General features: G+C 44.6%; 1 protein-coding gene across 2 annotated transcripts in view; it reads right to left on the bottom strand.

Moving 5' to 3' along the window:
* Positions 1–16,188, bottom strand: part of itpr2 (inositol 1,4,5-trisphosphate receptor, type 2) — a 55,708-nt gene that overhangs the window by 14,955 nt on the left and 24,565 nt on the right. The window contains exons 37-48 of one of the 2 annotated variants that reach the window (XM_034588385.1): positions 15,965–16,073; positions 4,886–5,006; positions 4,421–4,608; positions 4,141–4,321; positions 3,167–3,426; positions 2,870–3,070; positions 2,652–2,762; positions 2,269–2,364; positions 2,065–2,184; positions 818–952; positions 518–710; positions 178–303 (exon numbers count right to left, since the gene is read on the bottom strand). In XM_034588385.1, the coding sequence (XP_034444276.1) occupies positions 178–303; positions 518–710; positions 818–952; positions 2,065–2,184; positions 2,269–2,364; positions 2,652–2,762; positions 2,870–3,070; positions 3,167–3,426; positions 4,141–4,321; positions 4,421–4,608; positions 4,886–5,006; positions 15,965–16,073 (1,841 nt within the window). The remainder of the gene's footprint in view (positions 1–177; positions 304–517; positions 711–817; positions 953–2,064; positions 2,185–2,268; positions 2,365–2,651; positions 2,763–2,869; positions 3,071–3,166; positions 3,427–4,140; positions 4,322–4,420; positions 4,609–4,885; positions 5,007–15,964; positions 16,074–16,188) is intronic. The other variant, XM_034588386.1, reaches the window with a different exon arrangement.

The following is a 16,188-nucleotide window of genomic DNA, read 5'->3' as shown; positions in this document are numbered from 1 at the left end:
GGACAGAGCTTTGCAGGTTATTACATGAGCTCAACAGTCTCGATAGACAGCGTCACTGCCACACATGACTTTGTCTCATCACACATATAAGAGAAAACACATCTGTGGGTGAATCATGGATGTGTGGGGCCATTAAATAAATACCATACAAATATACAGCACCAGGACTTTTCTCACCCTCATCTCCGTCATCACCAAATGGGTAAAATACGGCCACAGCGATGTTGAGGAGGCAGGCCAGGTAGAATGAGATGCTCCCCCAAAGAGAGATTTGGCGTGAGAACCAAAACAGGGCCTTATTTTCTGCACAAACAAAACAGGGAGGTTACAGTAAGAACAGAGACACAGACCCAACACACACAAACAACACAACATCACTGCAGGCCCCTTCAATTTATTCGGAATATAACACTAGCCACACACTCGGGATGATAATCATTATTTACCATCCTGCAACCGGCTTCTGCTGCCACCATCATTATTTTCCATGCACTAGATTCAGGGGGTAAAAACTTACTGCGGATCTTCTTCTGCCACGTCATCTCATTGTAGAGGTTGTCAAACTGTTGGAAGAAGTCGTTAACCTTGCTGCCCTGGTCGTCTCGCTCAGTGGTGGTGAACACGCGCACCTTGGACTCCTCTGTGAGGTACTCGCAGATGTTGGGGACGGGGAAGACGATCTGCTCCATGCTGCGGTCATGGCGCACAATCTGGGAAATAGATTTATAACATATCCTCATTACAGGCTACCGTGGATTGTATGGTACAGGTTTTTGGGATTGAGATGATAAAAGGACAAAGTGACGATGAGGTTTACTTCTATCTGAGCTGTGTGGTTGGCGTAGTAATGAAGAGCGTCGTCCTTCTCAATGTCGGAGTCCACCACCGACACCTGCCCCAACACAGAACCTGGCCTGAGGCTCTGCTGCAGGATCTTGTTGTGTCTGGCAAGCTAGAATCCAAAGAAGGAAACACACACTGACTTATTTCAGGAAATAAGGAACATAATTGACTAAAGGTCAGAAAGCCTCCAAATATATATATATATATATATATATATCATTTGGCCAATAAAATCGACCAATATGCGCCAACACTGACATCTTGTTGGCAGTTATGTTTTTTTAACTGATATGATCCAATAACTTTTAAAACTTTTAGTTACAGAATAAACTATGTAAAAAATTTTTACATTTATGCTTACGTTTTTTATTTTAGTTATATCAAGCCTCAATTATATTTCTTTGTCATGAGGGACTTTGGTCTTAGGAATGATTGATGATTTTTTTAAATATGTATATAGGCCAATATATCGAATTAGAATATCTTTTTACCCCTAATATCGCTATGAGCCTTCAAAAGTCTATATCGATCAGCCTCTACTTTAACAGTAAAAATAATGTTTATTTTGATTCTTAAATTAATCACAACAATCTTGCGAAAAAACATGCGTGAGTGCGCATGTTATTTCCACATTTTCATACTCTGAGGTCAAAAATGAATCAACAGAGTAACAGTAAAAAAAAAAAGAAAGAAACATTTCCTCTTCATTATGAAACTCGTCTGTTTGGACTAAAATACCCTGTCTGACACTGACTCTGAAGAAGAAGTGAAAACCCGCTAGACTCTGCCTGCCCTCTTCAAATTTCATCAAGTGTAGAGAGAGGCAGAGACGCACACGATGCACAACACACTCACAATACCACCACTCTCTCAGTGGCGCGGCACCAGTCTCATTTCTTTACTGTTGGGACCCTGGTAAACCACAGTGAACACTGGCAGTCTACCTCTGTGCACAACCACTGTAGCAACACGAAAACTAATTTAAGCAAAACTGGCAGAGCGGTTCAGTCACAGAAGAGCAGTGTTCCATCATTTAGCACAGACAACACACTCTAATAGGGACTTGCATATGAACACACACACACGCACACACACACACACACGCACAAGCCAGCTCCTGCAGCAGAGGGCCCTGAGGTGAGCACAAGGTTAGACAGACCGAGCGAAAACGCAGTAATGGCTCAGTCACAGACAAAAACAAAGCTCAGGCTCTTTTATTACCTGGTGGGCCAGGATGTAAATGTTGTGTCCGACGTCTCTGGGCTTGATCTGGTCTCCGACACTGTCCCCATCCTCCTCACTCTCCAGACCCTGAGTGTACGCCTCCTTCAGCACATCCACCTGAGGCACAGCAATTATGAAAAGTCACTGCTCCTTAGGGTGAAGCATTTTACATACTTGTGTACACGCACAGACACAACTCACCAGCTCGTTGGGTCTCATCTTGTAGAGGATCTTCTCTGCGTTCTCACTGTCATGGCGGCTCTCCATGATAGCCAGTAGGAGCATGGAGGCATTGTTCTAAAACAAAAAGGCTCCGTTAATGAGTTCACACAACATCATCAATGATTCAGGTCTTAGCGATTCCTTTTCACTAATAATAGATTAAGTATTTAGCAGAATCACAGTTTCAATGCTGTAATGTGACATTAAAACCTCCGCAGTGCAGCCAACAAACAGGACATCAGGCAGTGCGACACAAGAATAAGACCATAACATTTATTAAAGATCACATTATATTTGAAGTACTAAAGGGTAAATCCGTGTCACGGTTCCGGGCCTTTCTGAGAGCAACACCCGCCGTTTACCTTGAGCTCCAGCACCAGGTCCAGGCGATGCTTCCCCAGTGGATTGATGGAGTTGACAATCAGTGCGATGATAATGTCAATGCCATTGGACTCATGCTTGGCTATACAGGTCTAGAAAATTAAGATGGAAACATTTAGAGACCAAAATAAATCCCCAGTCATACATAATCTATGACCTTCTTGACTATTCACCACACCGGGCCTATTGTTTACCTCACCTGGTTTTCATGGCAGGGTCCCTGGCAGTACTCTGTGATGGTTTCCAGGGTTTGGCGAACCAGATCCACGTTATTCTCATTTATATAAAGGCCCAGCAGCCCAAGACCTCCTGTGGTGCTTCCACAAATACAGTCCAAGAACTGAAGAGTCTCACACACCAGATTGTAGTTGGTCTTGTTGTTCTGGTTACGCAGAAAGTTCTGGATTCAAAGCAGAAACAAAAGTCAATCAGAAGTCAAGTCAACAGGAGCTGGACTTAAAGGTTGTTACTCTCAATCGCAGAGGGGCTGTAGTACCTGTAGGTTTGTATTGTGGTTCTCGCAGAGCAGCTGCAGGTAACGTAGGATGGGATTCATGATGGTGATGGCTGGGCTCATCTGAGTTTCTTCTATAACCTCCTCAGCCCCGACTATCTCGCTGTTGTTGCCGAGGCACTCGGGGTCGGGATCCTGCTTCCTGAAGGAGCAGAAGGCCTTCGAGGTCACAGAGGAAGCCTCCTTCAGCTGCTCTCGCATTTCCTCCCTCATATGAAGCCCCAAGTCTTTCCCTGCAGCATCTGGGGAGAAATACAGAAGTTTCCGTTCCATTCATAATTGGACAGTACAGATTTGGCAGAGGGTGCGTCTCAGGTTAACGTCGCCTGAGACACGAGGAATCATTTTGCACATAATGATGCACCTGCACTACGACATTTGACACATGTTTAAAAAAAAAATGTAATCCAGAGACCCCCTGGAGAATATTGAGCGGGGTTCCGTAGCGTGAAAGCATTCAATCTTGATACAATGGTCTTTTGATAGGCTTGTGATGTGGGCCGTCACATGGCCTCTGACATGTGACTGCAGGAGTCGGGAACAACAGTCTGCACAGAGGTCGGCAGAGCAACAAAAATCATTTTGGGATTTATCCGACACTATTGTTTAAAGTCAAGGCCGAGCCGAGCGAGACCACACATGCTGTAAAAGCACCAGGATTTCCAAGTTTATATTTGAGCAGCGTCTGTGGCTTTCCGCTCACCCCGTGGCCCGTTTCTATGGAAATGCTTGGCTGTGCTCTGGACATGACCTCAATGACTCAGTGTTTTCACTTTTCAATGCACATCTCTTGGCACCTGCGACGTTATTATCCAGTGGGTTCACTTTAAATCAACCTCACGGACGTACTCTCACCTTCACGTTGACACAGAGGTTTGCCGTATGTTACAGGCAGGTGGAGGAGATAAATATTTTCTAGTTTCACATATAAACACGTACAAAATGAATTCCCGCACCTTTTTTTAACCTGATGCCACTGGTGTCAGAGTCGTCGTCCCTTTTCCGGCAGCTGAGCTCAAACATGTTGACGGACACGGTGGCTCGGATCTCTTGCTGGGCCAGACGCATGCGATCGTAGAAAACCTTGAAGAAGCGCTCGGACCTCTTCTGCTTGTACAGTAGGGCGTAGAAGGAGTTCTGGGTGGGAAGCGGAGTGGTGGTGAGTAGAAATCTTCTAAATCTGCGATTACACATTTATGCAAATAGGGAGAAATGAAGGACTTGTGGTGCACCCACCTGTGTCTGTGTGTTTCCCCCCTGGAGAAGGGCGATACCCAGCAGGATGCTCTCCTCAAACACCCGGTCGTTCTTAGTGTTGACGATGAGGTCGATCACCAGCTCTGACGCCCCGACGTTGTCCAGGAGACACTGGATCTCCACTATGTTGCTGCCTGGTTTGTCAGAGTCTAGCATGGGAGAGCCTCCTGCAGAGATTTAATATCAGCATTTAACATAATTGTGCTCTGAAGAGACATACATGCAGACATTACTGATATTTTACATCATAATAAAAGTGTTTGGACAGAAATAATGTATATATTTATGTGGCGCTTTGAATGTGGCGATTTCCTGAAGTCTGCCAGCGACTGTCAAACAGCACTTCCTCCATGAGGCAGAGTGCTGTCATGTTAGCTGCTGTGGTTTCTCCTGCAGCGAGCAGTCATTGCAGTGTCTACCGGGTTTATTTGGGGTTCTCAGTACCTCCGGATGACGGCTTGACAAAGCCGCCAGATGAGCTGTTTCCACTCCCGAGCTCCGACTTGGAGATAAGCTTTTGATTTCCAAAGTATCGTGTGAGGAGAATCTTTCTTAAGTCATTTCCCTGTGGAGACAGAAATCATAATGTTGAATCCACATCACAGTCTGAGAGAGTACAGATTCACTTTTTACCACATTTGAAAAAGTAACATTTTGTGAGACATGACCATGAAGATAATGACAAAGTGAAGGACGCATCAACAGACATGAGGATACTTATGTTGAGGGTGAGGTGTGACGTCACTGGAACTAGATAATCTCTTTAACAGCAGATTTCATCTTGCATCTGAAGTGAAGAATCACCTTGATGCTTTTCTTCCTTGATCCAAATGATGACTTATTAACAAATGATCTGATGGAGGAGCATGACAACGAGTGTCGCCCAATGAGTAGATCCAAACGGAGCTTTTATGGGAGGTTTTCATTTTGTTTTCATTGCTGACAGTTTGACTGTTTGTAAAAACTACAGCACTGATTTTCTTGAAACATGAGGAAAAGGTGGGGTACAGGTCAGGGATTCATAGAAAGGGACAAATCCAGGAAGGACATTTTTTCATTTTTTCATAATTTTCCCAGTGAATAATTCAGAAATCTTGATTAAAATTTTTTGGGGCATATTTACGGTATGGATATCCATGAGTGTGCGCAGTTTGATTTCGCTTCAGGGCAATTTGAAGGGATTGTTGGGCCTTGGCAACGATATGAGCCCTTCTAATTTGGTTTGTTGTAATTAGTGATGGTCTTTCCTGAAATCGTAAATATTGATGCTTTCTTTATCCTGTGTTGAAAATTCGACCATGATATTAAAGTTCTGGACCAGACATGTTGTCTCATTATTGCACAACCTGAAAACTGCACAAACTATGGCCATTTTGTGCCTTTTCTATTCATTACAACGTATCATTTTCAGTTTATGACAATTTCATTCACCAACATTGGTTTCAGTGATTGTTAATGGACACGAACTCTTAAGTGAAAAGTGATGAAATGCAGCTGGATGTGGTATTTTTGGGATATGATGATGTTCTTTGTTATTCAGGGAAACTACATCACAAATCTCCTGAGCTTTTACGGCACATCTTTATAGGGAAGGTGATTTCCATCTCTTGAAAACATTTCTTCAGCATGAGATTGGATGATTATCTCACTACAATGGTCGCGTAAGTACGAGAGTGACTGACGGGTGAGTGATGTGTCACCACCTGTTTTTAGTGTGCAACAGGAGTAAGGGATGGAGGATGACAGGACGACATATGAAGAAGAAGGTACGGACACCGAAGGTGGTCAGCATCAGTTTCTATGACAACCTGACAACTCAAACCGGCCTCGTCATTTGTGATCAACGGAGGGGCAGGATGGATGAATAGAATGAATGAAGGGTGGAGCTGAAGGATGAATGGACCGCAGGGAGCCACCTGTGGTTTCCATGGAAACGAGTTAGTAGGACAATCAGCCTGTCCCCAAAAGGCTTTACAGGTGGAGGACAAGATAAAACAGAAATACTCCCCAAAAAAATATCAGTTCTGCAAAACTCAAACTGTCTGAGGTGCTTAATCAACCGATCATTATGTATGCACGAAGGTGCAGACACCATTACACATATTACTATTCACCATATTTATATTTTTAGCTGTAGGCATCAAATTAGTGCTGAATTATTCACTGATTAATCAATTAGTTGATCAGCTAAAAGTACATCACCAGGGATTTTAATGCATTAGAAATGAAAATAACCAATAGTGATGAAACTCTCTTCCAGCTTCACAGTGTTGCTGCTTCACATATTTGGCTGCTCAGACAGAAAAGGCAATCTGAGGACACCGTGCAAGTGACAGGCATTTTTATAGGTTTGATAATTTATCAGAAAGTAAAAGGTCCAATTTTTTTTTTATTGATAATAAAAACAATCAGATTTTGTCAGATTTTGTGCATCTTTAGTGTGGTTTTTTTTGTGATTGATGCAGGCGGCGGTGATTTTTTGCTTACAGGTGTCTTATTGGGATTGTCTCACCACTGTTGATGTTGACAGTCTGTGTATTTGGTATTCAGCTCATTGTGACTCATTTGTGTAGATCATTTTATACGTGTTGTTTTAAGTTGCTTGCTGCTTTCAATATGCAAATGTCATAAAACTGTAATGCAGGAAAAACATCTCCTAGACACCGAGACTGAATTATCAAAGATCAATTGAGGGTAGGTTTTCTACAAAAATCCAAACAGCACCCTTTAATTATCTGACAGTGACAGATCAAGCAAATTAGGTGCGTGCTTGGCCATGAGGGGCCACCCAGGCAAAGTCCAGCTGAAGAGCCTCAAACTAAGCAAAGCTGGAGAGGAGCACGTGCAGCTGATGCTCCCTGTGTCAGTAAACACTCCATCTCATCTGCAGTCAGCAGAGACGCTTGTCTGCCTGCACTGTCTGGCTGAGCTGTCTCCCAAACACACACACACACACACACACACACACACACACACACACACACACACACACACACACACACACACACACACACACACACACACACACACACACACACACACACACACACACACACACACACACACACACACACACACACACACACACACGAACTCGGTGCAAGTGCAAATACAATCTCAGCAGCACTCTCTATGAGGCGGCGCATCCCCATGCACTCTTTAACTGATTGCATATGTTAAACTTCTGACAGAGGACGTGTCTTTTGCATGACTCTCAATCACCGGTGAAAGACACATCCCGGTGGGGAGGGGGCTGAAAGTAGTGACAGTTTTTTTCTGCTCGCCTCCACGTCCCTTTGGGGGTGATGCAGTCTGTCTGCAGAGTGAGAGGGGAGCAGGGGAGAGGAGAGGGGAGGCAGCATGGCTGTAGAGGAGAGTCAACCGAGCCTGACTCATCTGCCTGCTGCTGCATTGACAAGAAAAACTCCAGTCAGGTGATGTAAGAGCCACGGTAGAAGGAAGAGAGATAGAAATAGAGGTAGGAGAAGATCTGATAGAAGTAAGGGGAGGAGGGGGAGGGGGAGGAGGAAAGGAACAAACAAAAACCGAGCGAGGAGCAGACATTCGTGGTGTTTTTAAAATGTGCCCCGGCACGCCACACTGCGGCTCTGGTGTCCGGGCTGGAGATGAGCTGCCGATCCCCACCTCTGGTATCCTCACTCACCCTCCCTCCTCTGTCTGCAGAACTCTCCGGCTCCGGAGAGTTGCACGGAGAGAAAGACAAAGACACAGACTGCCCTGAGCTTCTTTAGGTGGTCTGAAACACTCACGCAGGCAGCGAAGGGCAGCGCCAGCTGAGAAACAAGACAGACGCTGCCAGGAATAGGCAGGAGGAGGCTCGAGCCGCTCAGGTCAGACAAGGTCGATTATAGACTAGAGCGGCAGCGGAGAGGAATCCTACCCAGATAACATTCAAATTGGCTGGGCTAATAGTTTTTCTTTTGTGTTACTTTCTCCCATGACAGAAACATGAGAGGACTCTGGGTGTGTGTCTTTTGTAAACAACGTGATGGAGTACAATGTGACACAGCACAAGCAGAGTTCCCCCCACAGGCCATGTGAGGCCCGAGCAACATCTGACAACCTCAGGAAGCAACACTTAGATCCCAGCAGAAACGTCAGTCAACACACTTTGTTCAGCACAGAGTTTCATCCGGAAACTTTACCCTCCGAGTATTATTATCTTTTCACTTCCACGTGATACTAAAACTCAGTTTGAAACTTGATCTGATCATGTACAGTGTAGAAATGTGTGTTTTCGATGTTATCTAAGAATTCAGTTTCCTTCTCTGAGGAGTTACTGGAGGGAAAAGGAGCCTTCTGTAATATAAAACTATTTCAATGTTTTTTTTTTTTCCAACAGTCACACTAGCCTGTGGTTTCTGTGCAAACACTATGGGAATATGAAGAGCGAGAGTGAAAACAGACACTGAGGTCATGACATTTGCAACATTGCAGAAGTTTAATTTCCAAAGGTGAAATCCTTTTCAGTCTCACTCCTGACGGTGTAAACGGGGCTTTGAAACACCGTTTACACATTATTAGAAACTGGAAGCACTCAGTAACCAAACCTCCGCCAAGGCCCAACAGTCTCCTTAGATTCAATCTAGCCGCTACAAGTTGCAGGCATATTTAGGGGACTGATAAATATCAGTCCCCTAAATATGCCTGGTATTTTCATCAAGATCCATGAATTATTCTGTGAGATAATTCAAGTTAAAAAAAAAGTCCTCAAGCCGAACCCTTTGTCTGGATCAGTGCCAACATTTAATAGGTTCTTTCTTGGCTCGTGTCCCATCTTTCCACCCGGTTTCATGGAAATCCGTTCAGTAGCTTTTGTGTAATCCTGCTGACAAACAAACCAACCAACCAACAGTAGAGTACATACCTCCACCAAGGTCCAACAGACCCCTTGTGAAACCACATTAAAATCACAGACAGACAGACAGACATAGAAACCAACAAACAAACGGTCAGGTAATAAAGCTATTATGCTTAGTTTTCCAGCGAGGTTCAGCCTCCTGGAAGTACATAATCTAAAAGTAAAAGGTTTTGGCCACTAAAAACAAATCTCAGTAATATAATTGGTGGCGTCTTGTCGTGACAGTCGTGCATGTGAGTAAACAGGAGCTAGAGTCAGCATGGCACGCTGCTGTTGCTAATCACTGAGTGAATTATTGCTGAAGCACTGTGATGTTTGGCTGTGCTACACAACAGTATGTTAGCTGATCCTGTTTAAATGAAGTTAGGATAACACAGACAGAACTGTCCCTGCTCCATCTCTGCTCTTTTTCCATCCCACCTCTCTTCCCTCCTGCGGGATAAGAAACGTCTCCTGACCCGTGGTCACAGCCCTGCAGCTTAGCACACAGGACCGGTCAGGTGTCTACCGTGCGCCATGCATCTGATGAGATCCTGCAGGAGACACATGTGCTGACGTACGCATCATGTGCCGCCATTTACACAGCTTTCAAGCTGCGATCCCTCAGCACATAAGATGAGCGAGCACATAACCAAAACAAATTAGGGCCACATGCGAAAGGAATTGGTAAAACGGATTCAGGGAAATACAGGACCAGCGAGGTCAAGAAGCATTCAGCAAAAGGCCATCTGTTAGCTGGCAGAGTCACTGTGGAAGCGTGCTTAACGCTATTAAGCACTGATTGTGTTTGTTAGGTGGGCTGTGATGTTGAAGACCGGTTGGCTGACAACAGGGACGGACTGAAACGGTAATTCAGGCTGGGAATTTGATTCCATCCCAGGAAACCCTGTTCGTGCTATTGCCATGACGTACATTTCTCTGGATTGTGGAAAAGCTATGGGCGTTTCATGTGGAGCAACATTATGTATCATCTTTCACACTGTAGCAAGGCATCCACCGACATCCATTCCTATTATTAATGATTAGATGCACTGTTAAGGCCAAAATGTCTCTAAAGCCACAGGGAAATGTCTTAGTCATCCAGAACATGGTGTCTCCAGGAGTAAAAGGTGTACACAGGCAAATGGAAAATCTACAGGACGGACTCGTGCAAAATGTTATTCAGACTTTCATGGCTTCCAGATCATGTGTCCTGACCTTTTGCACCACCGTGAGGTTCACATTTATGCTTTTGAGTGAAACATATCCAAAACATTTATAGTCAAAATGTAGCCACGCTGACTCAACACTTTTGCCTTCGTCAAATTACAGATTTGTTTGTTTGTGTCCGATGCAATTCTGTCAATCAATCAAATATATCTCTAAATATACATCTATATATAAAGTGAGTACAGGTTTGCTTTAATAGAGGTGTGGTCACTATTGTCATTAACGAGTTATCACATACAAAAGGACACAATAGCCATGTAAATTCTACCAACAGTGCAGGTACTAACATTTACTAATTCTGCAGTGTGGCGAATCCGACAGTCATGACACCGACTGAAACACACTTAGCACCAAACTACAAAATCTGAACGGGTCAACAAAGGTCAAATAGTGTGAACTTCCCCAAATTGTTGAATTATTTTTGGGCTCTTGTTTTGAGGTATTTCTAGGATTTTGTCCAGCAGCTCTTCCTCATGAGCAAAATTGAAAGCCAGCAGCAACTGGTGAAAACTGTCATGTGCCTCCCTGAGCACAAGTGACCTAACTCACATGCAATCAGATTCAAGTAGCACGCTACATGTCGAAACAATCTTCACACTGACAATTCATCTCATTCACAGCGGCTCATAACTTTTGGTAAAAGTGTTTTTTTTCCCCCCATTGCATCTCTTTCCTTCAGAGCCCAGAGCTAAAAAGTCGGCAAGTCATCTGTGGTCTGCGGGCATTTCTACACAGACATCCTGTGCCCAGTCAGGACAAGACCGGAGAGATAAACAACATGGGCTAATCCGTCATCGCTATGGCAACCAAAACATAATACTCAACTAAGAGACACCTGACTGGAGGATCGAGAGAAGAAAGGCCAAGAGGGAGAAGAAAAATAAAACCCCAGGAGTAAAAAATAGACGACTAACAGATTTCCACTGAGATTGTTGTTATTGTTGTTCTTTGGTGTTAGATAAAAAAAAGGTATAGAGATCAACATTCATTTTCTGAATAGAGATTTTGATTACTAGCCATAATATTGTTACCATCCATGGTAGACTTAGCACAAGCTACGGGATTGTGTAATGATATTATCTGCTCCTGTTGAAGCCACAAGTCTGTTATGATATCAACTGCAATGTCAAGGATAAGGACTACATTAGCCACAATCCCCAGGTGTAAAAGCAACGAATGTTGGTGGAGCTCGCTGTTACCATGGAAACATTGACCACAACCGCGAAAAATAATGTCGGCTGCGATGAGATCATTCAGCGTCTAATTTCCACAAAGGCCACTTCCCTTTGAACATGCTGTAGTGTTTTTAGAGATGAGCAAAATAAAGAAGTCACTAGAAGCACTAGAAGTCGAAGTGAGGGATCAATCACAACGGTTTATGGGATGCATAGTTCTTACATTCTTAAAAACCTATGTACACAGTCTTGTACCTTCAACGTTTGTCCATTTTCGCATATGTTTTTTGCTCTGATTCAGTTTTATAGTCACGATTCATCTCATAGCTGGTCGGCCTGGTGCATTGCTTCAAACTATTCTCAAAACGTCCAGGGAGAAAACGAATGGGAAATTTACTTCCTGGAACCAAAGCCGTCACGCTCTATTCAGGTTGCAGATTTTAAATCTCTTTGCTCACGAGTCCAACTTTCTAATTTGATCCATGGTGCTGCGTCATCCTGGATCCAGCCAAAGGTCAAACCATCCCTGAGCTCAGATTGCTCCCTGGCTGCTGACCTGCTGCCTGTGGATGAACCTAAGCCATGTTCCACTGCTTCCATCAACAGACAGATAATCAGGGAAAACACTTCAGGATGAGCTCACACAGGGACAGCCAGCGTGGCACTGCATGCCCAGGAGTGAGTGAGTGAGTGAGTGAGTGAGTGAGTGAGTGAGTGAGTGAGTGAGTGAGTGAGTGAGTGAGTGAGTGAGTGAGTGTGTGTGTGTGTGTGTGAATGAGTGACTGTGTGTGTGTCTAAGTTAGGCTTTCCGTATACATGCATGTGATGCACTTAGGTGGTAATCTGTAAATCAGCTTTGCCTTGGGCAGGTGGTGCAAAACTTGGCAAGCAGGGGAGGGAGAGAGGGGCGGGAAGACGGGCAGAGATGGTGTGTTAATGACAGGGATGAGTGTGAAAGAGAGGGAGGAATGAAGAGAAAGAGTGTGAGTGATTTGTGTTACATAACTGGCTTTTTGAGTCCTCGCTAAACAGGACGACGCAATTACATGATTACATGCACATTACATGCGTACTGTACATGCAGGTCTTCACAAAAACAACAGCTGCATTATGAACTACACGCTGGTGGCAACTGCAGAGGACAGAAGTTCTGTAATTTCTCTTTTTGTCAACAAGTGTCATAGAAAGAAAAACCCAACAATAAACTGATGCTACTAAAAAAACAAGCCCTAATAAATCTTATTCCTCTGCACATGGACAAAAACTATTAAGAATATTCTGACATGTTCCTTCATTACAATTAGCGTGGGTAGTGGTTTATTTTGAGCCAGTCCTAAACGGTCCTACTTTTGTAATTAAATGCTCCTGTCAAATGTTTCAGCAGGAGAATCATCCCCAACAAGATATATTTACCCCTGTTTGAATGACGTTGGCTAAATCTATAGCGCCCGGCTGTTTCAGAAAGTTACTTAATTGAAAAAAAAAAATTAAAAAGGAATCTATATGTATTAGTGATTTTACTGGTACATTTTTACAGTCCTCTGTAGGAAGGATTGGCCTTGTGGTTGAGTGCCAGAGTCAGTGTAGAGAAATGACGTGTTCATACTTGGCATTAGGATGCATCTTGGGTAATCTGATCACCACTGGACAGCTCCAAGTTCGTTAACTCACCCTCTCGCTTCTCCGTTATTGGTCTATAAACATGTACATGACTGCTCAGGCAAAGATAAAAATACTTTGTTTTCTTTTAACTTTTGAAATAATAAGAAAAAACTGAAAAGAAAATGATTCTCCTCTAAAAACCTGAATCAACGTTTGGGGAAATCTCAGAAGTTTTTGGTTCCCTGTGAAACTGAAGCGGGTCAGAGGATGTCAGCTGAGTAGGCGGTCCTTCACATGTGGCCCAAGAAGCTTTTGCGTTGACACATTTGAAAGAACGTGTCCCAGATCACCTCATTGGATCTCAAATGCATCGTCAATACGTCTTGGCTGCGTTCACACCTGTACTTCGAGCTGATCCCATCACCTGAGACAGATGTTAGTGCCTGGTCTGAGCCAAAGAGAAGGACGAACAAACAGCGGGGTTTGTTTTTTTCCCCCATTGTTAACAATAGAAAAACCAGAGACGAATGTCAGTGCATGTGATGATTAAATTCTGAATTTCAAGTCTATCGTGGCAATTTATTTATATATTTTAATATTGTCTCAAAATAGTTATGCATCAAGTAATGTTTTCTTCAAGTCTTTCCAAATTAAAAGACGCCCCAAGAGGTCTTGAGGGCGAGTGAGAGCACAAGCATTTGCAAAGCTTCCCTTATCTGACAGTTAGGTGCAGAAATAAGAGCCAACACATCCCCCACACAGTGTCTCCTGCAGACTTTGTCCTCACTGCCCGACCAGCACCCTGAGTGTGACCCAAAGTAAACAGAGAGCAGGGCTTGGGTGGAGCAGAGAAAAATAATTCAGGCGGGCAGACAGAATGCGATAGACCGAGACAAAGCACGGAGGGGGCAAAGGAGGAAGAGGGAGGCAGCGAGTGGACAGAGCAGTGAGAGTAAGGAGGGAGGGAGGGAGGGAGGGAGGGAGTGAGAACGTGATGTTCCACGTGACGCTGGCTCAGCCACTGCAGGCTGTTACGTAAGCGCACCCCCTGCCCTGTCTCCTCATGGACTGAGCAGACTCTGCTTCTCTCCAATCCCTCACCCTGCAGCCGCTGCCCACTTTTTTTTTTCCCTTCCACTCACATGGCTCCTCACATGGCTCCCTCACTCACTACCTCCCTCCCTCCCTCCCTCCATCACTCCATCTCTTTCTCTCACACTCCTCCACCCACCACTTGCACCCCAGGGGAGCCACCAACCTCTGCTGCCTGTGCTGTCACTCTGTCTCTCTCTCTCTCTCTCTCTCTCTGTTTTTGTCTGTCTGCCTCTCCCTCTCTCATTATTTCCATCACCCGCTCTCGCTCTCTCTCTCTTTCTCTCTCTCTTCACTCCCTCCCTCTCTCTCCTGTGCAGTGATGCTGCAGCTCCACGCTCAGGGCTACAGGGATATGACAAAGAGCGGCTACAAATACATGCTCGATCACACTCACACACACACCTACACAAACTGACATTTCACATATCGTTACCGCACTGTCTGGCTGCTCGAATGCGCCGAGACGTTATTTTTTTGGAAAAAAGTGAATGTTTTTCCACTTTGAATCCGTCTGATCCTCTTCAACACAACTGTTGAATCATTTGCCTTTTGAAAAAAAAAAAACGAAAAAAATATAAACATCTTGGCTGACTGACACAAATAGGGAAAAACAAAACTCTGACTCCTCAAGCTGCTGTAAGCGACACTGGCTGCCTGGAATGTTACTATATAGAGAGAGGTAGTTCTGACAGTGTTATGAATGCAATCACACCAACGGAGAGAGGGTATAGCAACATACATACTGTACGTTCTATTTAAATAAGTGACGCAACAGAAACAGCCCAAAATATTCCTATCTGCCACGGAATCCCTCGTGGTCAGAAGACACATGTTTTCTCACTTTACTTCAACTTTTTTGTGAGCAGGAGAGGAAGCAGCTCCGGGCGACGCCAAACAAAGAACCATTCTCTGGAGTTGTTTCCCTCTCACTAAGATTTCATTACCCACACTGACTGAAGTCTTGACTGGAGTTCAATGAATTGCACGGTGTCACCTCAACACGAGAGAACAGACTTTTTGTCTACTCTGGCTGTCACCTTGCACACATACCACCACCAGCATCAGTCTCTTCTACCAACTCTTGTCTTTTTCGCACTCCTGGTCTCTCTGGCTGAGAGGGGGTGCAGCAGGAGATGGGCTCCCGCGCCCCTAACTCGCTGCAGTATTGATTTGCTTGTTCAGTGTTTGCCCCCCCCCCCCCTTGCTCTCCACCCTCACTCCTCCTCCTTCCCTTACTTCCTCCCTCCTATTCTCCCTCTCAGTGCGAGTGTGTCCTCAAGTGCCTCCCTGCCTTATGTAACACAGCGAGGCCCACAGCATACTGATGAAGGGGAGTCTGGGCTCTGGGCCGACAGACCTGGGAGAAAACAAGGACTACACTGCACTGCTGATAGGAGCGCAGCACCGCTGGCACATGAAGTCGGGGCGGAATCCACTGCAATCTTTGCATTGTATTTCACCCAATTATAATATCCTGAGATTTAACTTCTTAAAAGTATCATATTTTTTAATAAAACCACATTTGAGTGACGTTCGCCCCCTGCAGGGTCAGGTACTCACAGCCTCCTGGAAGCATTCCTTCTTGTCCAGCATCTCTCGGAGGGTCTGCAGGATCTTGATACACAGCTTCTCCTCTTTGTCCATGAGCTGCTTGGTGTGTTTGATCAACCTGGCAGAGTGACAACAAGCGCTCGGTCATTCATCATGGCGTCCTGCTAATGCAGTCACTGGCTCACAAGTTGAAAACAAAGCAATATTTCATTTGTCACCACAGGTGAACTCTC

This window comes from Hippoglossus hippoglossus, chromosome 6 (assembly GCF_009819705.1).
Source record: "Hippoglossus hippoglossus isolate fHipHip1 chromosome 6, fHipHip1.pri, whole genome shotgun sequence".
NCBI lineage: Eukaryota > Metazoa > Chordata > Actinopteri > Pleuronectiformes > Pleuronectidae > Hippoglossus > Hippoglossus hippoglossus.
Note: the sequence above shows the minus strand (reverse complement) of the source record. Positions and strands in the feature narration are given on the sequence as shown.